Below are 27,981 nucleotides of genomic sequence, written 5' to 3'. Positions count from 1 at the left end.
CCTAGAGAGACCGCGGGGGCGGGGCGCGGCGCGCATGCGCGATCTCCGCCGCCGGGAGGAAGCGAGGCGCGGCCGGCTCGAGCACCGAGTGTGGGGCGGCGGCGCGAGCCGGTGAGTGCCCGGAGGGGCGTGGGCGCGGCGGGAGCTCCCGGGGCGGGCCGACCTGGCCCGGAGGCTGCGTCCCCGTCCCCGGCAGTCGGGCCGTGTTCCCCACGGGCCGAGAGGGTTTGGGGAAGGGGGTGGGGGTCGTCTTCACGACCACCTGGGCTGGGCGTCTTGGGGTGGACGGCTGCGCCTGGGTCCTGGTTTCTCCAGGCTTTCTGTTCTCATCCGGTTAGGCCTTTATAAAGCGTGTTCGTCGGAGATCAGGAGATCATAAAGGTAAAAGGAAGAAAGTAAAAGTGGCCTGGATCCGGAAGTCTTTATGTCCAGGCCTCCTGACCTGGAGAGTACACACCCCTGCACCAGAGCCGAGCGTTCTGTGCAGCCCTGTCCAGACTTAGCACGATGGTGAGCCAGCAGAATGGCGATAAAGTACGCGGGACTCCATCCTACACCACCTCATGCCTTTACCATGTAAAACTACAGGATTCGGTGATGTGAAGTGTAATCATGCTACTTTTAAATTACAATCCTTTGGGCGTGTGGAATGCCTGCACTGCACTCCCAGTCTGGTTAAAATGGGTGCTGACATTCTTATTATGGTTATTACAGTGCGCTGAAGGCGTGGTGCTTGCAGTTGGTGTCCCAGGGTCTGCCTTTCCACCTAGCTGCAAGTGGTCAACGAGTCACTGACTGCCCGTGGGAGTGGCCCGCTTCCAGATCGGGACGCAGGACAGTGCAGTGTTCCCACCAAAGGGCTGACCGCGGGCCCTCTGAGCCGAAGGGACCGGGAGTGGTCCAGCTCCTGTGGGGGCCACGCCTGCTGCGCCAGCCTCGATCGTGCCTAGTGAGCAGTGCCCAGGTGGCTTAGCACGCTGAGAGGGATCGGGCTGCCCTGGCTGCCTTCGTGCCAGGAAACAGCAGACAAATGTTGATTTGAAAAAAAAAGAAAAATCCCCAGCTCAAACTGAGGTTAGGAATATCTTGAAGATCAACATCAGAGTGAATTTAGACAGTAAAGGAAGAGAAGCAGGAGAAATGCTTTGTTGCATTAGGGTTTCTGGGAAGTTTTAGGACATCACATGTTCTAAGAGTGAAAGTGCAGCAAGTGCAGTGAAACCTACTGCGTGATGTTTTGCTTTATTTTTTTTTAGTAACAATGTTCTGAAGGAGGATTTGTGTTTCCTGTCACCCTTAGGCGTCCTTCCAGGTTCTTTCCCGTCCTCTCTGGGTGTGTGCGCTGTTCCACAGCACCAGTCACTGTGCCACGGCACAACGGCAGTGCTGTCTCGACTCGGGCTTCATTTCCGTGACTTAGTGTGAAGGGCCTTGCAGGTGCCGCGCAGGAGTGTGAAATTAGTGGAGTAGTGAACACAGCTTAGCAGATGAGAAGTGACAGTTTTTAATATCCTCAGCTTTTAAAAATAGTGGAGAGCCATGTTTTTCACAGAGCGAAAATGTCTCAAACTTCTCTATTTGCAGTTTTTAAAAAATAATTGGAGATTTACGGAGGGATGCAAAAAAAAGAAAATGTGCTGAGGTCACAGTTCACTTCTTTTATCCAGTGTGCTTCAAGTGACTGTCTTGCGTAACCAAAGTACTCAACAAAAACAAGACATTTACACTGTGGGAATGGGTATTTGGCAAGCAGTGGAGCTGGGGTTTGTGTCTCAGCTAAACTTCTGGTTTCAGCTTTGTGTTCATACTCACTGCGGGAGGTAGCAGGTAGCAGGTGAAGGTGTTGGGCAAAAGAGCCAGAACAGGAAAACTGGTATTTCTCTGGAGGTAGCTGGAGGAGCTGTTACAGTTTCATTTTGTGAAATGAGTTGTTGCCGTTTGATGTTGTGGTTCATTTTTGCTGAGTTATGGTGGTAAGCCACTGGTTCCCTGAACTTTGTGATCTGTTTGTGACTTCTGGCCTGTTCTCCGCCTCTGTGGTTCTGCTGCTTAGGGTCCCTACCTCCTTGTGGGAGACCACGCGTGAGTTCCCAGCTCCTGGCGATTGCGTGGCCCAACCCTGGCTGTCCAGAGCGTTTGGGGAAGGAAGATAATCTCTCTCACTTTGTGTTTCTCTTTCAAATAGAATAAAAATAAAATGAAAACAAGATCATAAAATGGTACTCAAATCTTAAAAAAAAAACACTGACACAGTGCTATTAATTAAGCTATTGGGTTTATGAAAAAAAAAGTCAGTGCTATTTGTGCTGCTTTTGTTCTGGGATCCAGCCTAAATTTCTCCAGTACAGTTACTGCCTGTGCTTCCTCTGCTGGGCCCTGTGACGGTTCTTCAGGTCTTTCCTAGTTAGCATGGTCCTTGATCTCCTTGAAGTGCTGTGTGTTTGTGTATTTACAATGTCCGTAGTTGGTGTCTGGTGTTTTCTGTGTCTTTGGAATGAGGATGAGGTCCTGGTCTCACCTCACTCAGTCCTGTGGTACCGGCCAGCTTCACTACTTTCCCTTTGTGTCTTAATTAGGGGAAGCTCAGTAGATGCTTTGCATGCAAATATTGAGCTTCTTCTTAACTCTCACCTACTGATTAGCTTCCATTGGCGGCTCTTGCCTAGGGCGGTGAGCAGCTAGCCTTTCCGGCTTATTCCTTGTGCTGTTTGGGAGGCAGAGTTGTGGCTTCTTTTTCCATCTGTTAATGCGTCAGTTATGGCCTTGTGTGTTGGTATATGTGTGTTTTGTTGTTTGGGCTACAGCACAGTGCTGTCCTTATTTATTATGTTGCTTCCACAATGCTGCCTTTCGTTGACTGTTGGGAGGAGTGCCGTAGGTTGCTGTCCATGGCCCTACGCCTCATCCTTTTCAGAAATGTTTCCCTGGTTTTCTGGCCCTGCAGATGTTGTTTCTCCTACCCTAACCTCACATCAGCTACTGCTCCAGAAACACCTGGTTCTTTTTCTTGGAGAATGGGACTGGTATTGCACACTGTATGTATGAACTTATTTCTTAATTGATAAATTAATGTAAATATTACTTAAATTTTTTAAAAAAATTATTTTTATTAGGAAGGCAGATCAGATTTACAGAGAGAAGGAAAGACCGAAAGAAAGATCTTCCACCTGCAGGTACACTCTCCAGATGGCCTCAAAGGCTAGAGCTGAAGCTGATCTGAAGCCAGGAGCGAGGAACTTCTTCTGGGTTTCCCACATGGGTGCAGGGTCCCAAGGCTTAGGGGCGTCCTCCACTGCTTTCTCCCAGGCTACAAGCAAGGAGCTGGGTGGGAAGTGGAGCAGGAATCAGCACTCATATGGTATGCCAGTGCTTGCAATGGAGGTTCAGCCCATTGACCTACGGCACTGGCTCCTATGTTAAGATTTTAAATGTGTACCCCAAACAGTCTTTCTCTAGTGGTGATTATCTTAGAAACTTGTTTGCATGTTGTAAATTTACAGACTGTCCCTTATGTTGTGTTCACGCTGGTAGGAAAATACAAGAATAAGAAACGAACGGGGATTTTAAAAGGAAAACAGATCATATTGCCCATGGAGTGAAGGAAGGAAATAACAAGAAGAAAATCTCTGAAAAAATAATGCCGAGATTGAGGCTCGTGCTTTGATATTGGCATCTGGTATGGATGCTGGTTAGAGTCCTGGATGCTATACTTTGTATTGACCTCTGTCCTAATGCACCTGGGAGAGCAGCAGAACCTGGCTCAAGTGCTTGGATGCCTGCACCCGCTTGGGAGAGCAGAAGAAGCTCTTACCTCCTGGCTTCAGATCAGCTTAGCTCTGGCCATTGTAGCTACAGGGAGTGAATTTGTGGAGGGAACATTCTCTCTCTCCCTCAGTTTCTCTGCCTTTCAAATAAATTTAAAAGGAAAACTTAAAAAAACAAAACCAAACCACCATATCTTGGTTGAAAATTTCTGTTTTTTTTTGTTTATTTGTTTGTTTTGTTTTTAAAAAAGTATTTATTTATTTTGAAAGAGAGAGCTAGTTGGCTTCCATCCACTGGTACTCTCCCAGATGGCCACAGTGGCCTGCCCTGGGTCAGCGTGTAGCTAGGAGCTTCATCTGGTCTCCCACCTGAGTGGCAGGGGCCCAATCACTTGGACTGTTTTCCAGCCCTTTTCCTGGGAACTGGAGCATCTGGACAGTAACTGGAGTGCATGTGGGATGTGGGCGTTCAGGCCTGCGATGCCACAACACCTGCCTCTCCTGTTTGTAGCAGTTTCCGTTGTGGGTGAGATGTGCAGGTGTGGGAGCAGAAGTTGGAGAGGAAGGGCCCGGCGGCGTGGCCTAGTGGCTAAAGTCCTCGCCTTGAACGCGCTGGGATCCCATGTGGGTGTCGGTTCTAGTCCTGGCAGCTCCACTTCCCATCCAGCTCCCTGCTTGTGGCCTGGGAAAGCACTTGAGGACGGCCCAAGGCTTTGGGACCCTGTACCCGCGTGTGGGATACCTGGAAGAGTTTCCTGGATCCTGGCTTTGGATTCGCATAGCATCAGCCATTGTGCTCACTTGGGGAGTGAATCAACGGACAGAAGATCTTCCTCTCTGTCTCTCCTTTCTGTATATCTGACTTTGTAATAAAAATAAATAAATCTTTAAAAAAAAAAAGAAGAAGTTGGAGAGGAAGCGCCACCCGTGGTCGCTCCCCCAGCCTGCGTCTGCTTGTTCACAGCTGTGACAAAAATCTCAGGAAGATGAGTAATGAAGCCTTTCTTCTGTCCACAAAAGCTGATTGGGAAGTCAGGACGGCTGTCAGAAATTGTGGTAGTGGAGTGGGTGGTAGAATTTGTGGCCCAACAGGCAGTGAAATACTGTGGGTAAGTGGAAGACTGATGATAAGCCTGTAAAAATTGACATGGATCTGTTGTGAGAAATTCTCTGGGTGAGTCTGCCAAAAAGTTCCCCCTGCAAAAGCACAAGTATTTGGAGAATTGTGGTGGGACTGATGGTCTCCTCAACACCGTCTCCTGCTTCTGTGGATAATGGCTTTGGTTTGGGCTTATACTTACCCCTTTGCAGCGTTCAAGCCCATTTTGGTGTTGTGCAACACACCCTGTTTTGTTAAGATTTATTTTTTTATTATTTTTTCATTGGAAAGGCAGATATACAGAGAGGAGAGACAGAGAGGAAGATCTTCCATCCGATGATTCACTCCCCAAGTGAGCGCAATGGGCCGATACTATCCCGATCTGAAGCCAGGAGCCTCTTCCGGGTCTCCCACGCGGGTGCAGGTTCCCAAAGCTTTGGGCCGTTCTCAACTGCTTTCCCAGGCCACAGGCAGGGAGCTGGAAGGGAAGCGGGGCGCCCATATGGGATCCCGGGCGTGCAAGGCGAGGACCTTTAACCACTTGCGCCACCGCGCCGGGCCCAATACACCCTGTTTTGTGTCTGTGGGAACTTGGACCATTTATGCCTCATATAAGGGAGTAGCATTTTTCTCGTGGTCATAGGAAAGATCTTTGTAGTAACGGTTCCTGACTGTAGTGAGGAGACTGAAGTGGCAAAGAAAGCTGTTTGCCAAGTCCATTGTGAAGTTTTTTGACCACAGTGGAACACTGGTGGAGGATGCATATGAACCTGAAATATCCATGGCAGGAAGAAAAATCAATAACCTGGGCCTGGCACTATGTTTTCAATGGCTAACTCCTCACCTTCCAAGTGCTGGAATCCCATATGGGTGTTGATTGTGTCCTGGCTGTTCCACTTCCCATCCAGCTGCTTGCTTGTGGCCTGGGAAAGCAGTGGAGGATGGCCCAAAGCCTTGGGACCCTGCACCCACGTGGAAGACTCAAGGAGCTCCTGGCTCCTGGTTCAGATTGGCTCAGCTGCAGCTGTTGTGGCCATTTGTAGAGCAAACCAACGGATGAAAAGGTCTTTTTTTGTCTCTTTTTTTCTGTAAATCTGATCTGCCTTTCCAATAAAAACAAGTAAATCTTTAAAGAAAAACAAGAAAAAGAAATAACCAACTCTGAAAGTGGCCCAGTTACTACTGGCTCATGCTGAATTACTGAGTGGGTAGGGGAAGAAACAAAATACATTTAGTATGAACGTTAAAATGTTCCTGCTGTGTCCTGAGGCTCTAGTCCATTCTGGACAAATAGAGTTTCTAGCCTAGGTATGAGAAATTGTAGCTCTGATGTTTAGTTATATCCCCTTTGATTTACTGATGGTGTTGTTTCATTTGCTTTTTGGGACAAGTATGTTTGCTAAAGCTGTACAGACTTCTCCTGTAGCTCTGTGCTGCTATGCACCATTTAAAGACTTTTTTTTTTAATCATTAACCTTTTTGGTGACTTTGTGTTATTTTCTGTTTCATTGGTAGTTTGCCTGAGAATTCAGGTTACAATTTGAGTATGACAAATTTCCTTCTCACACTATTTTTGTGGGTGTATGTATCTTTAAAAAAAAAAAGATTGATTTTCCAATAAAAATAAGATAAGATATACGGAGAGGAGAGACAGAGAGGAAGATCTTCCTTCACTGGTTTATTCCCTAAGTGGCTTCAACGGCCAAAGCTGAGTTGATCTGAAGCCAGGAGCTTCTTCTGGTTCTCCACACGGGTGCAGAGTCTCAAAGCTTTGGGCTGTCCTGTGCTGCTTTCCCAGGCCACAAGCAGGGAGCTGGATGGGAAATACAAGAGCTGGGACACCACCAGCACCCATATGGGATTCCAGTGCATGCAAGGCTACCACACCGGTTCTGGGTGTGTATATCTTAAGATTTGGGGAGAATTTGAAAAGAAAAATATGGCTTTTTAATTTGTTTAAAGTAGATCTCCCTGTTACATTTTGTATTCTTAACCAATTAAAATAGCCAGTGGCATTTTTAGTTTTAGATTGTTTTATGTTTTCATGTAGTGTATCTGTGTTGATTTGTTTGTGCCTTTTGTTATTTGACATTTTCTGAACTTTGTTTCAATGAAAAGAAGAAAATGGGTAAAAAAGCTGATTGGTGGGCAGACAATTGACCGAGTAGTAAAGGTTTCTAGTGGGACACCTGAATGTCTTTTCAGATTGCCTGAGTTCTAGTCCTGCCTGCTCCCAGTTCTGCCTTCCAATTCATATGCACTGTGAAGTGCAGTGTAAACAAGTAATTTCACTAATTAATTTATTTGGAGAAAGAGTTCCTATATGCTTGTTCATGTACCAGATGCCCACAATGAAGCCACAAACTCAGTCCAGTCTCCCCATTTGGGCATGAGGGATTTACCTACTCAGGCCCTTCCCTGGTGGCTCCCAGGAGGCATGTTAGCAGGAAGCTGGAATCTGGAATGGAGCTGGGACTTGCACTTAGTCACTCAGGTATGGGATGGGGCATCCCAAGGAACATCTTGATCTCTGTGTCAGCAGCCACCCCAAAGAGCAAAGAAATAGAATAGGTTTCAAAAGCAAAAAAGGGCTAGTTGTCTTCCTTGTAGGCACTTCACAGATATTTCACTGACTTCTCTGAACATTTTTTAAAAAGATATACTTTTTATTTATTTGAAAGGCAGAGTTATACATAGACAGTGGGGTGTGGCAGAGGAGAGAGAGGGAGAGAAATTGATTTTGCATCTCTTAACTTTACTCCCCAGTGGCAGCAATGACTGGGGCTAGACTAAGCTGTAGTCAGAAGCATCATCCAGGTCCTCCATGTAGGTGCAGGGCCCAGGCACTTGGACCATCTTCCTTTGCTTTCCCAGACTCATTAACTGAGAGCTGGATGGAAAATGGAATGGCCGGGACTCCAGTTGTCACCCATTTATGCCCATGTGTTGGCTTAGCCCATCACACCACAGCATGTCCCCTCGGACATTTCTGCATCAACCACTTCAAAGCAGACCAGCCTGGGGACTTATTTTCATTTTGAGCCTCAAGTTCCTGAGATAAATCAGTGTTACTTGTATTTCTTACCAGGTGAACTTCTTCAGAATAGTCCTCTCTGGCCCCAGCAGTCCTCTGGGTCGCCCTGCCAGGTTCTCCTCACTTTTAGCGGCAGTCTAGTTCTTTTCATAGTGTTTCTTTAGATTGTTCTGCAAGTCTCCCTCTTTCCCCTTGCTCATCAGCAGGTGTTTCTGCTTCCTATTGGTGCTGCTGCCTGTCCCACTCTTGCTCTGTGTCTTCCAGTCTCCTTTCATGTAGCATTTCATTTGTTTTCCTTGTTTCGTTTGAATGCTTCTTCTAACCTTGGGCCCTTCCCCTCGCTTCTCTGCCAGCACTTAGCAGCCTCCCGAGCTGACACCTCGTGGAGCTCTGTCTTCGCCTCTCCTTGGTCCTGGAGCTGTAGCTTCCTGCGTGAGGCTTGTCTTGTGATATGTCTTCTTCACATCTCGGTTGACAGTGATGTCTTTTTGTATTTGCAGCACTTGAAGCTGAAGACATTGAGTAAGTATTGGTTTCTAGTCTAAAGGAGGAGAAAGTGGTTGTGTGTGTGTGTTCCCTCTCAAGTGGTGAGTCCACTTCTTGGTGAACATGATCAAGGGCTGCACCAAAGGAGTTATCATGCAGCTGCACCTTTTTATTTGCAGCAGATAACGAGATGTGAGATGTCACTTCCAAAGCTACAGCTGTGGCTCCTCTAGAGAGGGAAAGTGAACATGTAAGAGAGCATGCTCTTGTCATCCAATTAGGGGCTGGGACAAGCCCACATGGGTCCAGTTTAGAAACAGCCCACCGTGCTTCACGGTATGTAGTGTGAACTTACTCATGCTCAGTTGTCCTGTCTGAGTCGTGGCTGGTTTCAGGCTTGGAGCTACCTGCTTCCTCTTCGTGGGCTCTGCAGACTCTACAGTCACACAGGGAGTAATTCTTGAAATTTGTTTCGTGGTGATGGGAAATGGTGGGGCTGCTGCTGTTTGCAGGCGCTACAGTGCTCATCTGGAGCAGGGAGGAGTGGGACAGCTGGCAGCAGGTGCAGGGCCTCATGTCCATCTCTTGCTTCGCAACATTGTGTGTCTTCAGCCTCTGAGCTCAGTGATCACCAATGGTTATTTTAGTAAGTTGATGAACTGCTTTACTGACAATGTGTGAACACTTGCCCCTCAACAAGAAGCTTACAGGGTGGGTATTTGACCAGTGAGGGGCCTCCCTGAATAACTAAGAGTTGTATGAGAGCAGTTGTGCAGAGTTCACATGATGTGCATAACGGTAGCCCAAGCTGTGCAATTAGAACCTTGGCAGGTTTGTAGGCAGAATGTGGCATCACAGAATGCCCAAGACGCTCGCCTTCTGTGGCTCTTCTAGGCCCTACTATTCCCACACCAGGGAAATTCTGCTTATATTGCTGCTGGATGCTGTTTTTGTGGACTCTGGGTTTTGTTCGTTGTGTTTGGGCAGCATTTTTCTCTTCTCAACCTCACTGGTCACTCTTTGTCTCACCTCAATGTTCAGCCATCCTTTTCTGGTGTGGTGGAGATTGGCCAGAACAGAGCCAAGGTCATCTGTATGTCTTTTTCCTTTGTGGTTGTTTGAGCTGCAGCCTCCCATTTGCATCTAATGCCTACTAGGGATGTGTTGACCCTTCTAGGTGCCACCATCTGCAGTTCTAGGAGCTACTATTTATTTAATCAGTTTGCTGGTTATAAAAAAAGCCAACAATTCAGCAGCATAGGCTGCTATTTTTATTTAGGCCTGTTGGTAGACAAGTAGGTTATTCTATTATTACAGAGAATACTTTAGTGAATACTGTGCAGATGTTCATATAGTTGTGTGTGCAGTTTTCTGGGGTGGACCCTTAGGTGTGAAATTCCTGGGGTGAGCATTTGTCTCAGCAGTGAAGATGCTGCTCGGGATGCCTGTTACTGGTGAAGCTCCTCAGTATAGGGATAAAAGGCCTGGAAGCAAGGCCAGTAACAGGAGCTGAATTCGAAGCAGAGCAGTAGGAAAGCATCTCCCAGGAGGCTGTAGGGAATTGGAGTGTCCTACTGGACACTGGTTTCAGGAGAAATGATTTAGGCTTTTAAAAAGTTTTTTTCCCCCCTCTTTTCTCACAATCATGAACATAGGGAGTGGCATAGGAACTGCCAGGTGTCTGGGTTGATAAAGATGTGCCTTGCGTGACAAAGTGGTGCTGTAGCCTGGGAACGTGACCTCCTCCCCCTTTTGTTTGGACAGAGAAGCAAAAGGGTAGTGCCCTTCACCTTCATTACCTAGGCTACCGTAAGGCTTTGCTTTGCGCAGCCAGCTCACCACATGCAGAGGGAGAACTGAGAAATGGGTTCAGGAATGAGCGATGCTCCCTCACTCCCTGCCTCCAGGGCCCTGACTGCAGTCTCAGAACCTTTGTCCCTTCCTGAAGTAGTTGAGTTCAGCTCTCAGCACTGCTTTCAGTTCCAGCGACCTGCTAATGCCAACCTTGGGAGGTATTTGGGGAGTGAACCAGCAGGTGGGACATCTCTGTATTTCAAATAAATAAAATTTAAAAAGAAGCGGAATTCCTAATCCATGAGGACTGTTCCACTTTAGTTTTTTCTGCCCTTCCTGGTGGCTGTGTACACTTCTGTCAGTAGTGTGTTGTTTTGTTGGACTGTTGTTTGTGTTCAGGCAGTTCAGTGTATTGCGGTTGCTTGCAGGGATTGTAGATGATTTTCGCTGGCCAATTTCTCGGCTGGGACTCATCCAGCACAGGGCTGAGTGCCTGCTTTTCGGTATTCTTTCAGCAGCACTGCTCTGAGGCTGTAGTGACACCAGGGAGCAAACACAGTGACGGTGCTGGATGACCTGCTGACTCTGACTGTGGGGAAAGGGTGAAGCTAGAACAGGCTTGTTGAAGAATAGGTCTGGGGGTGTCAGTGGAGGTGGCGTTTGTCAGTCTGAGGCAAGAGGTGAAGATCACGCTTGGCCAGGCCAGAGGGGTTTGAGAGAGTAACTGTTGAGACTCGTCCAGCAGAAGAATGTTGCAGGCGACCTGTGGCTGCTGGTTACAGGCACAGGGTGCTGAGGGTAGGCAGCTTTGTTACAAAGGGCTGGGGGCGGGGCGGGGTTGAGTTTGCTCCCTTTGGCTATGCTGGCCATGAATTCCAACATGGTCTTTGCAGATAAAGTTTGCATAATCCTTCCTGATCTTATCCCTTATTCCATGTGGATCAGTTCTAAGATGTTTCATAAAGGGAGTTTAAGTTGTTTTTGTCAGGTTCAGCCTTGTTTTAAGGATTTAAAGTTGCCTTGCTGCTGAAGTGGCCTTGTCTCCTGGAGACCTCGGGCAGGTTGCATCATGCAGCTAGCTGATGTGGGTTAGGCTAATTGGGCCTTGTGGGATACTTAATCAGACCTTAGGGCAGCCTTAAAGTTATAGCCACAATGTGTCTTATGGTGTATTACAATCTTAAAGTCATTTTTAAACTCAAGATTCTTTTTATAATCGTACTTAGTTGATTAGGGTACATAGGGTCAAGGGCTACAGGAATATGGGTAATACCATTGTTTCCACACTAATATCATCATTTTTTCCCCTGTATCCAGGATCAGGGGAGAAACAAAGGGAAAAACCCCACCCAGCCTCCCACCCATCCAAGGTCCCTGATGTGAGGCATGCTCCGAGGGTCCTGCTCATGCAGTTTTGATACTTCAACAGTTCTAATTGCTGCCAGTTTCACTGTTCCAGTCGCAATGAAATCTATTCAGAATCCACTGGCTAACATAGTTTCTTCATGGTTAAGTTCTGCGATCAGCAGTTCAGTTGGAGGGTTCTCCAAAGAAACTGTCTGAAGTGCTCCAGACCTGATTCTTGTGTGTGCTTGCCAGTACAGTGTCTGGCACAGTCCATCACCTCAGTCAGCTTATCCACATGCTAGTGGTTGCAGTTGCTGGGTCAGTTCTGTTTCCAGCCCTGTCTTCCACGCGAACTGATGGGTGTTGCAGTCCAGCCCAATCCTGCCCACTTCATACTCGGTGCTTACGCAAACCAGTGGGAGCTGCAGCCTAGTTGGGGCGACTCTCCATAACCCCTACCAGGCCTGCCCCTATCCTGATTCCCATGCATGCCAGTATATACCGCAGGCTTGTTCAATCGGTCCCACATCCCATTTAGCTCTCGTACATGTCAATGGGCATGGAAGCCTAGTTCAACCCAACCAACCCTACTATCCAGCCCACACGTAACCCAGGGTTCTTATTACTTTTTTTCTTTCATTTTTGCTTTTGAAATTTTGGTCTTTCAGATGAGTTAACTTCTGTGTGATTTTCAAATTTTTAATTTCCCTTGACATTTGGCCCAAACATTGGATAGATTATTCTTTTCCTCTGACTTTTAGCACCAAATATTTGTGTATATATGAGTGGCTTTACAAATTTCTTTAAAAAAAGATTTATTTATTTATTTATATAGGAAAGTTACATGTACAGAGAGTGAGATCGTCCGTCCACTGATTCACTCTCCAAGTGGCTGCACTGGCCGGAGCTGGGCTGACTGGAGCCAGGAGCTATTCTGGATCTCCCATGTGGCCATGTCTCCCACCTAGGTGCAGGTTCCCAAGGTTTTGGGCCATCCTAGACTGCTTTCCCAGGCCATAAGCAGAGAGCTGAATGGGAAGTGGAGCAGCTGGGATATGAACCGAAGCCCATATGAGATCCTGGCAAATACAAGGTGAGGATTTAGCCACTCTGCTATCATGTCGTGCCCCCAAAATTTCTAAAAAATGGCATTATCTAGTAATTCAGTTCTTCTAGGAACTTCTTGAAGCCTCTCCTAAGCCTGTGCTAGGAATCTGTATTGTCTCTTTTGTGTGCTGCTTGCATAATCCTTCAATAATATGTGGTATTTCCTTTAAGTTAGCTTTATAAAGCTTTAATGTTGCCTGGTACGGTAGCCTAGTGACTAAAGTCCTAGCTTTGTACATATTGGGATCCCATATGGGCAGCTGGTTCTAATCCTGGCTGTTCCACTGGCCATCCAGCTTCCTACTTGTGGCCTGGAAAAGCAGTAGAGGACGGCCCAAAGCCTTGGGACCCTGCACCTGCATGGGAGACCTGGAAGAGGCTTGTGGCTTCAGATCAGCTCAGCTTTGGCCATGTAGTGCTTGGGGAGTAAACCAGTGGATGGAAGATCTTTTTGTCTCTCCTCTCTACATATCTGCCTTTCCAATACAAATAAATCAGCCTTTTAAAATAAATGAATAAATAAAGCCTGGTTGTTGGGAGGCTGAATCATTCTTCCTCTAGAAAGTTGTCTTGGCTGTTCTGGAAATTTACTAATTTGTTTGAATTTTACACCATGTAAAATTTAAAGTTTTACTGGAACTTGAGAGTTTATTGACTTTGCATGTTAATTTAGGATGATTGATATCTTGGAAGTTTGTCTTCCCATAATTAAGCAAAATTTATTCAGATAGATTAGGTCTTTTGACAAAGTTTTCTGCTTCTTTAGTAAGTTCCTAAATGTACTTTATTACCCTTGTTTTTTTTTTTTTTTTTGAGGGGTTACTGCATGTGTTGATCTGGTTCATGATGGGTTCTTGCTGTGATATTGGAAAATTATTGATTATATATTGTTTGCAAATTCAGCGTCCTTAAAGACCTCTTATTCTAACAGTTTTTAAGTTGTTTCTTTTGAATTTTTTAATAGTATTTATCTCATGAGTAGCATTGGCTTTATTACTTTATTTTCTTTTAAAAATTTATTTAATTTTTCGTTTGAGAGGCAGATTTACATAGAGAAGGAGAGAGAGAGGTATCTTCCACCCTTGGTTCATTCCCCAAGTGGCTACTATGGCCAGAGTTGAACTGTTCCAAAGCCAGGAGCCTCTTCCGGGTCTCCCAGTTAGGTGCAGGGTCCCAAGGACTTGGGCCATCCTCCACTATTTTTCCAGGCCATAAGAAGGAGCTGGATGGGAAGCAGTGCAGAGGAATAGCCATTTGATTCATGTCCATATTCACTTCATGATGCTTTCTGAGGAAGGCAAAGCAATCCTTGAGGCCGACCTAAAAATGATTTAGGAAGATTGAGGAGAGGTGACTGGCTTTAGCTTTTACTATAACTAGGAATAGAGATAGAGTGAGAATTTTTTAAAAAGATGTGTTTATTTTTATTGGAAACTCAGGTTTACAGAGAGAAGGAGAAACAGAGAGAAAGATCTTCCATCCACTGGTTCCTCCCCAAGTAGCAGCAACGATCAGAGCTGAGCCAGTTTGAAGGCAGGAGCCAGGAACCAGGAATTTCCTTCCAGGTCTCCACATGGATGCAGGATCCCAAAGGTTTGGGCCATATTTAGCTGTTTTTCCAGGCCTCAGGCAGGAAGCTGGATGGGAAGTGGAGCAGCCAGGATACAAACTGGCACCCATATGGGATCCCAGTTCATGTAAGGTGAGGACTTTAGGCACTAGGCTAACACGCCGGGCCCAGTGTGAGAATTTTTGTGTGCATCAACTACTGTCGCCCAGGGACATATTAGCAGGAAACTGGATCAAAAGTGGAGTTGCATCACCCACAACACCCAGCTTATATAGCTTGTAGTTATATGCCAATACTTATTTTGCTATATTGTAGGATATATTCTTAGTTTATAGGTGACAGTTGTGTTAGTTAACTTCCTGTTATTATAATGAAATACATGTCCTGGGATATTTATGAAGTCAAAAAGTTTGTTTTGGCTCATAGTTTTGGAGTTTAAGGTTCAGTATCAGGCAGCCTTGTTGGATTGGCCTCTAAGGAAGGTGGCAGTGGTAGAGTACGCAACATGGCCAGCTAGGAAACAGAGATGATTCCTGGGCTTGGCGCAGCTGGTTACAGGCAGCGTCTGTGGAAATAAACACTGTGAGGGCTTGCTCTCAGTGACCTGATGACCGTCTCTAGGTCCTGCCTCGTGAAGGTGCCACCATCCTCCAGGAGCACCACTCTGAGGACCAACCCTTTCATAACTGGGCTATTGGTGGGCAAACAAACTGCTGTTAAAACCCTGGTATTCTAGCCACGGCCTCCAGACAATCATGTCCCTGTTGCAATGCAGTCACATCCAGTCGGTCCCCCAGGATACCCCTTAGTCCAGTTCCAGCAGATCCTGGACCAGTGTAGCCTTCCTGCCACGTTTCCGTCAGCATTCAGGCCTTCAGAGCCTCTGCTAGTCACTTGGGATGCTCTGTTCCCAGCACTGTAGGCATTTCCCCATGCTTCCCCAGCCCGTTAGTTGACCAGTTCCATGACTGCCTCCGTGTTTTTAGGTTTAGTTTTAGGAATGACCTACTCCTCAGTAGCAGCTTTTCGTTGCTGTAAGAAGAAAGGAGGCTTGGGGTCTGGCGGCATAGCCTAGTGGCTAAAGTCCTCGCCTTGAATGCACCGGGATCCCATATGGGCGCCGGTTCTAATCCCGGCAGCTCCACTTCCCATCCAGCCCCCTGCTTGTGGCCTGAGAAAGCAGTCAAAGTTGGCCCTAAGTCTTGGGACCCTGCACCCGCGTGTGGGAGACCTGGAAGAAGTTCCTGGCTCCTGGCTTCGGATCGGCATAGCATTGGCTGTTGCACTCACTTGGGGAGTGAATCATTGGACGGAAGATCTTCCTCTCTGTCTCTCCTCCTCTCTGTATATCTGACTTTGTAATAAAAATAAATAAATAAATCTTAAAAAAAAAAAAAAGAAGGAAGGAGGCTTATTTTGGCTCAGGCTTTGGAGGTCCAAGATAGATCAGGCAGCCCCGTTGGTGAAGCCTGCAATAGGGGCGGTGGTGGGGCATGGAGTGTATGCAGAGAGGAATCACAGGGCAGCCTTGAAACAGAGAGTGGGGTTGTGAAAATTGCCTAGAAACTCTGCCAGCCCCATCTTCTAAAGATTCACTGCCTCCCGCTGGCATCACCCTGACAAAGCCTTTAGCCCATGGACTTTTGGGAAACACCCAGACTAAATCTAGAGTTCAGAGACAGTCTTGCCCTGGGCTGCTTCACACCAGCCAGCAAATCTGCGCGAGGCTCAGGCGCATGTTCCCTCCCCTGGAGTCCAAGTATCCCAGCGATCGGATCTAACAGCACCATGTGTAACGGATGTCATTCCTCTGTCCTCTCCTGAACAGGAATGTCGGTTTTTCAGTTTCTTGCTAGTGACTTCGGGTGTCGCGGTACATGGCGTTGTCTCCTGCCGTGCTGAGAGGACGCTCCCGAGGACACTGCAGCAGCACAGTGAAAGCGGACCTGTTTTGAGCTCTGCTGGACAGACCCTAGTCAGGAGTGATGCCTCCAGGCAGGTGGTACACGGTCCATCCTGCTCAGGCCCATGCCTCAAGGGAGCGTGGGCGCTTTCAGGTGGTCAAGAAAGAGTATGAGGATGAAGGCTACGTGTCAGTACAGCCTGCCAGGCCACAGACACTCAACCGTCCTGGCCAGGAGCTGTTCCGACAGCTCTTCAGGCAGCTTCAGTACCATGAGTCTTCTGGACCCCTAGAAACACTGAGCCGGCTGCGGGAGCTCTGCCGCTGGTGGCTGCGGCCTGATGTTCTCTCCAAGGCCCAGATGCTGGAGCTGCTGGTGCTGGAGCAGTTCCTGAGCATCCTGCCTGCGGAGCTGCGGACCTGGGTGCAGCTGCATCGCCCCGAGAGCGGTGACGAGGCTGTGGCCCTGCTGGAGGAACTGCAGAAGGATTCTGATGGGACTTTGTGGAGGGTGAGTATGAGCAGGTGTGGTGCCCAGGCAGCTCTGCCTGCTGGTAAACTACCTTGTCTGGGTTGGGGTGGCCCTCCAAACTGTCAGTGTTGAGGAGTACAAGGGAAATCTTCCTTTCCTATGCCCAGGTCACCTGGACCTGAGCCGTGGCCTTTGGGTGGCCCTTCCCCCTTGCCAGAGGAACCTCAGCTCCAGGATCAAGTCAGCGATTGTCTGCCAATGGCAGAACCCACACCTTGGCTTATGCTGCAGAGTCCAGCTCTACATACTGCCTGTAACCCAAAAAGTGATGGGACAGGAAGGGGATGATGTTAAGGACAGGAGTCTTGGCCTTTGAGTGGGAGAGTATCCATTCACGTCCAGGGAGCAGTCTGCATGGAGTGTGTGTGAGTGTGGGACTGGGTTCCACATAAGTGCCATGGGGCAGCCCTGGGCTGGGACATTGGGAAACCTCAATCTTAAACTTTGTTCCATAGCCTCCAATGTCCTTGGTCACCTTGCTGTGCCTTTCAGAGCCTAGGTTTATTGAGAAGAACGTGCAGAAAGGATCTTACCCAGAGGACTTGTCCAGTCTGGGTTTGAATGCCTCACCTGTGAGCTGGCTGTGCCCTTGGCGCTGAGTGGCATTGACGCCCCCAACCTGGTGATGGAGAGTGTGAGGCTGGTGCATCCGTCTGCCCCCGCTGTGCGTGAGGAAGCTGATGCCGCCTGTAACTTCTGAGTTTTCTAAATGGGGCGATTTTTTAGGACTCTCAAATTTTACTTATAGAAAAGTATTTAATTTTTCATGTGTATTTCCCATATAATTGAAAATTGCTGCTATGATTTCTGAAATAAATTTGATATTTCTCCAAAATTTACTACAAAAATGAGCCCAAATAGTACCTCTGAGCATGGTCTACCATCAGTAAATAGAAATATATCAAGCCATAGCCATTAAAAATTTATATTTTTGTTCAACATTGAGTATTATTTTTTAAAAATCTGAAAGAGCATTTACAATTATTACCAAAATAATGAGATGTTCAGAAGGACCTAATTTGTGCTTTGGTTGTATTCAGTTAATGTAGAGTTACAAGTAAGGTTTTAAAATCCGTGAAAACATTGAACAGAAAGGGCCAAATTGGTTGAAAGCTGGTTCAACATCAGAAGACTGCGGGAGATGAGAGAAAACCTCCAAAATCCTAAAAAAGGAACAGAAATGTTTATAGTGCATTTATGGCCACAGACTCATCCTGTGATTCATCAGGAATACTACAGTATGAAAACCAGGCATTAAGAAAGCTTGTCATTAGCTTGTTTGGCTGTGCTTCTGTTTTTCTCTTGTTCTCCCTTTGGAGGGGCCTGAGTGGAATAGGAGGTGGTTGCTGTGGTCAGTTCAGGGTCTCTAGTTTGTATCTCCCCACCAGGTGTTTAATGACCAGAGGCTGAGGCTTGTCCATATCAGGGCAGCATATATTTGGCCACAGGGTCAGGACGACGTTCAGTGGCGTTACCTTCTGCCCTCACATCTCTGTAAAAGACCACTTTGCGTCAGACCAGGGCACTTTACACTCCCGGGGCAAAGGTCCCACATCCTGGTCTCTGCTTGAATGGACACGGCCTATTTCTGTGCCTGAGACTTCTGGTTCCAGGGCTAATCCTCATAGTTCCCAGAGCCTTTGGAGACACGGCTTTTCAGTCAAGTTTGCAGTGCGGGAGCTCTCCGTGTTCTGTGAGGTCATTGTATGTGGTAGTGCCTAGAGCGATGCTCGGCTTGGACCTGTAGAGAGAACCATCATCAGGTCAACTCTGCAGGCCTGAGAGTGGGTGAGGTGCCCCTGACAGCTGAGGACGGAGGGCAGTGCCACAGTGACTTGTCAAGGGCTTCTGTTGAGCTAGTGTTCTACTCCCCCAGGGCCCTACTTAGAGCCCAGGGAGGCTGAGAGGTGGGAGGGGCCGCCCTGGGCTCTACCTGGCTGGTCCCACCCTTAGCCTCTGCCCTTTAGTGATAGGCTGGGAGCCCTGTTAGAGCCTAGAGTTTGCTTTCTGATTCCCATGGGGAATCCTCTCACAACATTTTCTTCTTGCCAGGACCCAGGCCCTGTCCAGAGCCAAGATGTGCATTGGATGGGTACAGGAGCCCTGCGAGCCACAAAGCTATGGCCCCCTGCTTCACCTCTCAGGAGTGGTCCTGCTCCGGGGGACCAGCTGGAGCCTCCCTATGAAATAGGAGTGCGTGACTTCCTGGCTGGGCAATCCGGTACTTGCTGCCTGGCTCCAAGACCCCAGCCTCATGCCACGTCTCTCGGATTTCCTTTAATGTTGTCCTCACCATTTGTCCTCCATGAAACTATGGCCTGGCTCTTAGCCCTTCGTCCTTTCTGTCTCTTCTGTGAGCCACGTCTGGCCAGTTTCTCCTGCTGCACCCCCTACTCTCCCTGCCCAGCCCCTGACAGACACTGAGAACTGTGAGACGGGTGTTTACCAACAGTCTGTACCTCCCTGCTCGTGGGTCTAGGAGTCCTCTGTCTGTGGGAAGAGTGGGCTTCTCAGTGGGACATCTGGAGCCAGGTGGCTCTCTCACAGTTCTTTGTTTTCCTTCAGATCCCCATGCTGCCCAGGTGCCTTCCCTTTCCCAGAGAGAGGGGAGCCCTGGGGACCAAGCGAAGGCAACAAGCTCCCCACCAGCCCAGCCCCAGGTAAGCTGCGGGGCTTCCCTCCTTCCCTGGGTCTCCACACTGTTGCCTGAAGGTGTGCTGCCACTCCCTTGTCTTATGTTTTCTCTGCCCAGTGACCTCACAGCAGAAGCCCATGTTCCAGAGAACAGCTTATCCCCCCGACCCAGAACGCCTTTGCAGAGAGATCTTTTCTTTTCCCTTTGCCATATCTATTCTGTGCTCGCTCAGCACCAGCCCCAGACCCCGGCCCCTAACTCCCCAAAAGCTGGGAGCTATGGCCCAGCTCTAGGCCACAGTGTTTTTTCAGGCAATTTTGACTTTCAAGGACGTGGAGGTGATCTTCTCCCAGGATGAGTGGGCACTGCTGGACTCGGCTCAGCGGAACCTGTACAGGGATGTGATGCTAGAGAATTACGGGAACGTGGCTTCTCTGAGTAAGTCATCCATCTCCCCGTGTGCACATCTCCTTCACTCTATCTTGTTGGCTTTTAGTGTGCACTGTAGAAAGGGCCTGACCTGGTTTCTTCCTAGTTCTGTGACTACTAGCCTGGTCATTTAGTCTAGCATCTCATTGTCCTGTTTTGGAAACTGGAATTATTAACGCTTTACACTGAGTTATTATAAAGATTAAATGGACTGTGTTTCCAGTTATTAGCCCGTGTAAGATCTTCAAAGAAAATATTGGCTGGTTGAACAAATTAAGTGGTTGTGTGGTTCCTAACAGTCTTTTTGCCTTTGACTTCTCTTAGTCTTCCTTGTCTCTGCCCAGGGCTACCAAAAATGGCTGTGGGGTCCCCTGCCTGACCTCCTTTCCACTTGCCTTCCTGGCCTTCCCATCTCCCTACCTTATCAGTCTGGAAGGTCCCATGTGATCCATCTCATTCCCTTTACTGCAGTGGGACCATTCTCCAAACCTGCTCTGATCTCCTGGTTGGAAGCAAGAGAACCATGGGGCCCAAATGTCCAGGAACCCCAAGCTAAGAGAGGGCCAGCTGATGCTCCCACTGGTGAGTTCAAGACCCTTACCAGGTCCTGCCTGTCTTGTTATCTATTCTTTTAGTTTTTAAAGGAGCCAGGTCCTCAGCACGAGTCTCACATTTGGGTGGCAGAACTATTTGAGCCTTCACCTGCTGCCTTCCAGGGTGCACAGTAGCAGAAAGCTGGAATGGGAAGCAGAACTGAGATCCACTATAGGATGTGGGCAATGTGATCCCTGTGCCAAATGCCACACATGCTCTTCCCTTTCTAAAGATCAAGTCTTGTCACTGGGGACTTCCTCCATTGTTCACGGGAAGGAAGGAAGATCTTTTTGTTTTTCAACACTGTTATTTGAAAGGCATAGTAGCAGAGAAATGGTCCAAGATAGTGTAGGGAGGTTGCCTGCTGGTTCACTTCCCAAGTGCTTCAACAGCCAGAGCTGGGTTAGGCTGAAGCCAGGAGTGAAGAACTCAGTCCAGATCTGTTGTGTAGGTGGCAGGAACTGAGTTACTTGAGCCATGAATGCTGCCTCCCAGACACTGAAGAGATGGGCAGCTGGAGCCAGGAATTCAATCCAGGCTGTTTGATATAGGATATGGGCCTCTTGACTGTCCTCTAAAGTGCTAGACCAGAACTCAATGCCGTGACCCTACAGGGCATGATTTTTGCCTGACTGCCAGGATCTTCACAAAATAAAGATATTGTGGACATTGTGCAGTGAACAGGTGGATGGGGGTTCTCTGTCTATCTCTGTGTCTCTATCTTCCTCTCTGTCTCAAGCAAATAGAATTGTTTTTTTTTTTTTCATTTAATAAGAGTTCCTTCTCTTGTTTTATTTTTGTCAGGAAGTGAGCTCCAGATTCAGACAGACAAGTTCATCTTAAAACAGGAGCCTTTGGAAGAAGCAGAAACCTGTGCTGTGTTAGCCGTGTGTCCTGTAATCAGTGTTTCTGAGGGAACGGAACTGCAAGAATCTTCTGAGCCAAAGAACAGGTCAAATGAACAGTGTGGAAATGTACAAGTGGGAGATAAAAAAGAGGAGACTGATTGCAGTGACGGATATAAAAAGGAACCACAAATACCAGGAGGAGGGAATAGTAGTGAAGTGAAACATGTTACCTATATGCCAGTTTCCAAAAGAAAGCAGTCCCTTAAACATGGCTGTGGCAGATACTTCAGAACGAGTTCACACCATTATGACTACAAGAAGCATGGGAAAGCGCACAGACGCATGCTCGGGAGCTTCAGCCTACATCAGAGAATGCATACTGGGCTCAAAGGCAACGAGAAGGATCTGTGTGGAAAAGGCTTCAGCCTCAGCTCTCACTCCCAGCACGGGCAGAGTCTTCACTTGGCAAGGATGCTGTTCAAGTGTGGTGACTGCGGGAAGACTTTCAGCCGGAGCTCCCATCTGGCGTATCACCAGAGGCACCACACTCAAGAGAAACCGTTTAAATGCAGGGTGTGTGGGAAAGCTTTTGGATGGAGCTCAAATTGTGTGCGGCACGAGAAGATTCACACTGGGATGAAACCTTACAAGTGTAGTTTATGTGAGAAAGCTTTCCAGCGTCTGTCAGCCTACCGTCTGCATCAGAAAACCCATGCAAAACGCAAGTTTCTGGAGTCAAAAACGAATCCGTATGAAGAAGTTCTCAACTGCAGTACAGAGTTTGCTTATCATTTGCAAGACCAAGATGGTGGGAGACCCTTTGACTGCAACCAGTGCAGAAAATCCTTCCATTGTAAATCGTACGTTGTGGAACACCAAAGGATTCACACCCAGGAGAAACCTTATAAATGCACCACATGTAGGAAGACTTTTCGGTGGAGGTCCAACTTCACTCGTCATGTGCGGTCGCACAGAGAGGAACAGTTATTTAAACAACAGGAATGTCAGGAAGACTTAAGGCAGGAGAACTACAGGGAACCTCAGGACGCAGCCACTGGGGAGAAAACTTTCCCCTGTCAGCAGTGTGGGAAAACTTTTACTCGAAAGACAACCCTTATAGATCACCAGAGAGTTCACACCGGGGAGAAACCCTACCAGTGTGGCGACTGTGGGAAAGCCTTTGCCTACAGGTCGGCCTTCATTGTTCATAAGAAGAAGAAGCATAACATGAAAAGAAAAGCTGAGAGTGCTCCATCTTCTAGTCAGGACAGTGTGCTCCAAGTTCCCCAGGACAGCCACACTAAGGAGGAGCCCTACAAATGTAGCCAGTGTGGGAAAGCCTTCCGCAATCATTCCTTCCTTCTCGCCCATCAGAGAGTCCACACCAGAGAGAAGCCTTACAAGTGCAGGGAGTGTGGGAAAGCCTTCAGGTGGAGCTCCAACCTCTACCGCCATCAGAGGCGTCACTCCTTGAAGAAACCATATGAGTGTCACGAAGGGCAGAAGACTCCAACTCTGAAGGCAGACATCGTCACGGAAAAGAAACCTTTTTACTGTCAAGAATGTGGGAAAACCTTCACACGTAAAAGAAGTCTTTTAGATCATAAGGGGATACACAGCGGAGAAAAGCGCTATAAATGTAATTTGTGTGGGAAATCTTATGATAGAAATTACCGCCTCATTAACCATCAGAGAGTCCACTCTGCCGAGAGGCCGTTCAAGTGTCAGTGGTGTGGGAAGGATTTTGTTGGGAGACACACCCTTTCTCTTCATCAGAGAAAACACAGCAGAGCAACGCAGTCTGGGTGCAGCTTGCCTGGGTTATCTTCCGCTCAGGACACAGGACTGAGTATGCAGGAATTAAAACCCAGTGGAGAAATGTCCCTGAAAGATCGTAAGGAGGTTGGTGACCAGAGCTCCAGGCACCCCAAACTGCAGAATTTGCCCATGGAGGGCAAGTGCCACAAATGTAACATATGTGGGAAAATTTTTGACAAGCATTCGCTGCTCATTAGTCATAAGAGGTTTCATACTCGAGAGAGGCCCTTCAAATGCAGAGAGTGTGGCAAGACTTTCAGGTGGTCTTCCAACCTGGCCCGGCACATGAAAAATCACGTCAGAGATTAGCGCAGGGCCTGACAGTGACAATGACGATGGGATGGGGAATCCCTCCTAGCTACCCTGCTAGAGAGTCTTTCGTAGTGGAGAATGCCTCGCAAAGGACCCAGCCCTCTGTATTTTGGAAGCTAGTGGCAGAGTTCTGAGGATTTACAAGCTTGCTGAGGTCCCAGCCCACCTGCTAGAAAGAGGTGCTGGGACAGAGCAACAAGTTCCCTGGGGCTCCTCCAGCTCCAGGAATGGCCTGTGCACAACAGCCCACACCACAGCTCTAAAGAAAGAGAGACCCTTTATGGTTGTACAAAATATTTGCAGCCTGGTGGGCTGTAGCTGCTGAGGCTAGTTGGATTCTGCGTTTCTCTTTGAGCTTGACCTGTGACAGTTCCTGTCCTGTTGATACCAGAAGTAGCAGCAGCAGCAAGAATTGATCTCTCTAGATGCCTCCTGGGACTTTTCTGGCTGGACCTTCAACTTCACGATTGGCTTAGTGTGTCTCATCAGGAAGAGGCAAGCAAGGTGCCAGGCTCAAATGCTTGGAGAATGGAGCTATATTGGTGCCTCACCGCCATCTCCACCATGCAGGTCTACACAGGCAGCAGCAGAAATGTGCTGAACTCCTCCCTGACACAGGCACGCATGTGAGTGGTGTGTCCTGTCCTGGGTCTTCACAGACAGGAAACAAATGAGGGATACATTATTCTGGAGAGTGGTGTTGTATGGTGGGTGAAGTGAGCCAGAGAGGAGTGAGGCGTGCTGCGTCAGTGGGCTGATCAGGAGGAGTCACTACTGAGAAGGTCACTTTTCAGTCCAGTCTTCCAAGAGGCGAAGAAGTAAACCACGTGGCTGTCTAGGGAGAGGATTCCAGGCAGAGGACCTGGGGTCTTTTCTGATAGAAAGGAACCCTGGTGTAGAATGGAGTTTACCGAGCGGAAGGGGAGGCAGAGGCTGTGGACTCGATGGGCTGGCCTGAGTGGGCGTCGTGGATCACTGTAGGGCTTGGACTCCCTCAGAGAGGGCAGGAGGGAGGGGTCTTAGGGATAGTTCTTGACTGAGTGATGCGATTTGAATCTGAAGCATTCTGCAAGGGTTACTCAAGAGATTCATGTCTCAGTAAGAGAGCATGGCTCTAAGACTTATGAAATTATTTCTACCAGTGTCCACGATTGGCACTTTTTAACCCAGTTTGTGAGTTTTCTGGAAGATCTTGAGCACTCACCAGCAAGACTTACTTTTGTATCTCTCTACCTAGTCTCAGAACTCTGCAGGTACACTTTCACCTCTATTGCCCTTTTGGTGTGTGAGATCTGGTGCTGGCATCAGGTTCAACCCAAAGGTACCACTGTCACATGCGTGTTGCCCCTGGAAGAGGATGACCTGGTGGGAAAGGGGCCCCTTCTCCCTTGTCTACCTACTGGCATTGAAGCAAAAAGCAAGAATCATCATCTGTGACAAATGTGAAGGAGCAACACTTCTGGGATATGTATAAATGTGTTGAAGAGCACAGATTATAAATGTGACTACATCTCTCTGCTATAAGAAAGTCACCTTTTCACAGTGCAGGCCATTTCTTGTATGAGAAGAAACCATCTTGGACAGTCTGTTGGTAGAGTAATAGTCACAGTGTCCTGTGGTTTGCCGTGGCAGGTGAACATGCTGCTGCAGAGTGGAGTCACAGTGTGAGGAGTGGGTGGAACAGGCATCCCCTGTCGGTGTCCTGGCTTTGCCATCCCCTTGCCTTTATAAAGCAGTGACTAACCATGACCTGGAATCAGGTGCTTCTTTGCCTAACAGAGCTGCCCCAGACTGGCTCTAGAAATGACAGAGCAGAAGCCAGACACCTGTGTTCTGGCCCCAGGATTATGGGAAGAGCTTGGAGTCAGATCTGGGTGCCGAGCTCCTCGTGTCTTCCTGGCACAGCGGTGTTGGTTATCAGATTCCTGTGCCAATCTTCCTCAGTTTACCTCACTACACTGCCCGACTCCGGTTGATGAGGGCTGTGGATTATATCTCTTACAACAGAGTCCTCACAGAGGTCCAGCCTCCCTGCCACACCCCAGCCCCCATGCCCTCATGTTGGTTGATGTTACAACCATAGAAATATACTTTAGTCCATCATTTTACTACTCCTTCTGTTATCTGGTACTTTGTAAAGTTGCTGCCCCAGCAGAGATGTTTTTACTGTCATTTTTATAGAATAAGATGGGCTTGCACATTTAAAATAGGTTTTAAGTCAAGATCAGCAGAAATCATTCCATGTAGAAATAAGCTGTCAGTATTTTTGAATTTTACTAATGCAATCTATAATCTGAATTTTCTAATAGTTCTTTTTATATGCAACCTATTCTAGAAAAATGGGTAAATGCAGAGTGAAAACGTAGAAGCAAAAGTCTGACTACTGGGAGTGAACTGCTAGGCATTTTGATGTAATCAGCGTCAGATTTGCCTTGATTGTTCCTCCACGCACACCTCTGACTCTTGCCTCATGCTGTGTCTTTCACTTGGAGTGCCACAACTCTGCCCCTGTTGAGTCGGATCCGTCTAAACCTTTTCCTCTAACCCCTCATGTCTGGAGCCTGTCTTGCTCACTTAGGTATTGTCTGATTTCCCAGTTACACCCATCACCACAGCCAAACCGATTTAACTGTGGAGTCCTGGGTTTGGGACTTAATTCATGGCCACATACTTGATCTTAGCCAGAAAGCCGAGAAATGATCCGTGGCCACACAGTGGAGCTTCTGCACAAGATTGCCTATGTTAAATCTAGAACTGAATTTAAGTCAAGTTTGGAGTTTTTGGAAGGAGCCCTTGAGTATAATGTTGATGTGTGCCACCCAAGAGCACACAGCTGCTGGTTAGGAGTCAAGGTGTTGATGGCTCTGAGTTTTGATCGTCCCAGCCTAACCTGGAGAGCATGCATGCTGTTTCTAGCCCTGCCCATTTCTCTGCAACCTTGGAGGAACTGAAGTTGGGGTTTGGGAGAATTGGACCAGGGAAGTCACGAAGAAGAGTGGATATCAGATCTTTTGATCACTTGTTAGGTGAATTCAGCCCTACTGTTAGTGACAGACTGTTAGACCAGAGGGAGGCATGTGCCAAGAACAGTGGAAATTTAAACAAAGAAAGAAACAACAAAAAAACCTCATTGTTATGAAATTGACATATTCTTGAAAACTTAAGTATGAATAAGTGTGTTGAACAATAGAAATTCACACTGCATCGAGAGTGGAAATTATGACAATGATTATGCCACGGAGTGTGTGAAATCTTGTGAAGACGTGAGCTTTCTGCTCGCCAGCAGCTGCACTCCTGGATGTATCCTACAGCAACCCCATGTGAAGAAAGAAGTGACTAAGATGGCTTATTGCAGTATTATTTAGGTAGCAAGATTGGGAAAAACCTACATTTTATCACAGAAGAACCAGTAAATGTTTTCTGATACTTTAGAAAGAGAGCTATGTGTTTGCAGAAACAAGTCCAAACCATGCAGAGAAAGTAAACTGCAATATACTACTTCTGTAAAATTAAATGTTCTGTGTTTCTAAGTACATGAAATTGTGTTTCACGTTCTGTTAAATAGTAGTATCAGCCACACAGTGATTAGGGGTGGGGGGCCGTTAAAGAAGTAATGCATGTAAAGCACTTAGGATAGTGTCTGGCATGTGTGCGTTGGCATGTAACAGACAGTGGCGTTACTGTTCTGCACAGTAGTTTCCGTGGAATCAAATGATAAAATATGAGTGTAAAGTCACATGTTGGAATGATCTGTACAAGTTGCTGCTCTGCCTTCCTCCAGGGCAGGAGAGGCGGGTGAGCCTGGGGAGGGGCCATGGAAGTAACCTTACTGTTTCTTTTTAGAAATTGATACAGTTGCATCAGAATGTTAAGCCTTTAACAAGATAATGTAATGGGTTCTTTTTAACTATCAGCTTAAGATATTTCAAAATAAAAGTATTTTTAAGCACGGTCTCTGGCATCTTGTGCCTGCATAGGAGTCCTAGTTCTGCCATCTACATGATGTTGCTCAGAGAGAGCTGTTGGCTCTCAGGGCTTCGGTGTCAACACAAGGGGAGGTTGAACATCACGGGGCCTTTGTGATGGAATACTGCAAATGATGTTCTCTGTGTATTGACACATGATCTCCACGCATTGACACATGGCATGCAGCTTATAAGAAATTGCAAGCTCCATTTCCTTTGACTTTTCATTGGCAAGGAAGAGCAGCCAAATCCGGAAATTACAATATGTAATTTTGGTGAGGATTTGGGATCCTGAGGAGGACAGAGATGATTCTCAGCCATGCTACTTTCTGCCACACCTGCTAAGTTAATATTGAGAACAACAAGGTCTATATCAGCCTGGGCATTGGAGATGGAAACTGTGCTGATTTTAACAATGAATTGGAAGAGTTATTCAGATAACGTTGAGAAACTGGAGAGATATGAGGGAGGTAGCATCCTGCAGGACAATCTGGGCTGAGGAAGCTAAGTCTCCTCCATTTAATATTTGGCTGTTGACAGCTTTCAAACTCTGCGCCTTATTTTGCCCCACAAGTGAGTAAACTGACAAAGCAGAGGCACACCATCATAGTGCCAGGCAAGGGCAGTTCAAATTATGCAAGCCCTGGCGTTTACCAGTGTGCTGAGCCCTCTGGACAATAAAAACCAGAGCAATCTAGTACGTGTGCAATGTCATTGGTCTCAACACTTGAGTACTTTTTGGGG

General features: G+C 47.5%; 1 protein-coding gene across 5 annotated transcripts; it reads left to right on the top strand.

Moving 5' to 3' along the window:
• The first annotated feature begins 74 nt into the window (after positions 1-74).
• ZNF445 (zinc finger protein 445) lies at positions 75-27,931 on the top strand. 5 transcript variants are annotated; one of them, XM_040995275.1, is made up of 7 exons: positions 75-111; positions 16,030-16,615; positions 18,689-18,857; positions 19,202-19,296; positions 19,583-19,709; positions 20,172-20,282; positions 21,099-27,931. In XM_040995275.1, the coding sequence occupies exons 2-7, from the start codon at positions 16,187-16,189 to the stop codon at positions 23,267-23,269; spliced, it is 3,102 nt and encodes a 1,033-aa protein (XP_040851209.1). In that variant the 5' UTR covers positions 75-111; positions 16,030-16,186; the 3' UTR covers positions 23,270-27,931. The 5 variants fall into 5 exon arrangements, with proteins under 5 accessions (XP_040851209.1, XP_040851210.1, XP_040851212.1 ...); XM_040995276.1 differs by lacking the exon at positions 75-111 and adding an exon at positions 12,592-12,617; XM_040995278.1 differs by lacking the exon at positions 75-111 and having other exon boundaries at positions 15,581-16,615; positions 21,099-21,585; positions 21,658-27,931.
• The last annotated feature ends 50 nt before the right edge of the window (positions 27,932-27,981 follow it).

The sequence above is a fragment of the Ochotona curzoniae genome, unplaced genomic scaffold, assembly GCF_017591425.1.
Source record: "Ochotona curzoniae isolate NIBS_2020 unplaced genomic scaffold, NIBS_Ocur_1.0 contig_908, whole genome shotgun sequence".
NCBI classification, from domain to species: Eukaryota; Metazoa; Chordata; class Mammalia; order Lagomorpha; family Ochotonidae; genus Ochotona; species Ochotona curzoniae.
This window is presented reverse-complemented; position numbering and strand designations above follow the sequence as displayed.

Coding starts and splice junctions, on each gene's coding strand:
- ZNF445 (XM_040995275.1), top strand. CDS start 16,187: ATGCCTCCAGGCAGGTGGTACACGGTCCATCCTGCTCAGGCCCATGCC. Junction 18,858..19,201: donor CTTCCTGGCTGGGCAATCCG/GTACTTGCTGCC, acceptor GTTTTCCTTCAG/ATCCCCATGCTGCCCAGGTG. Junction 19,297..19,582: donor CCCCACCAGCCCAGCCCCAG/GTAAGCTGCGGG, acceptor GTGTTTTTTCAG/GCAATTTTGACTTTCAAGGA.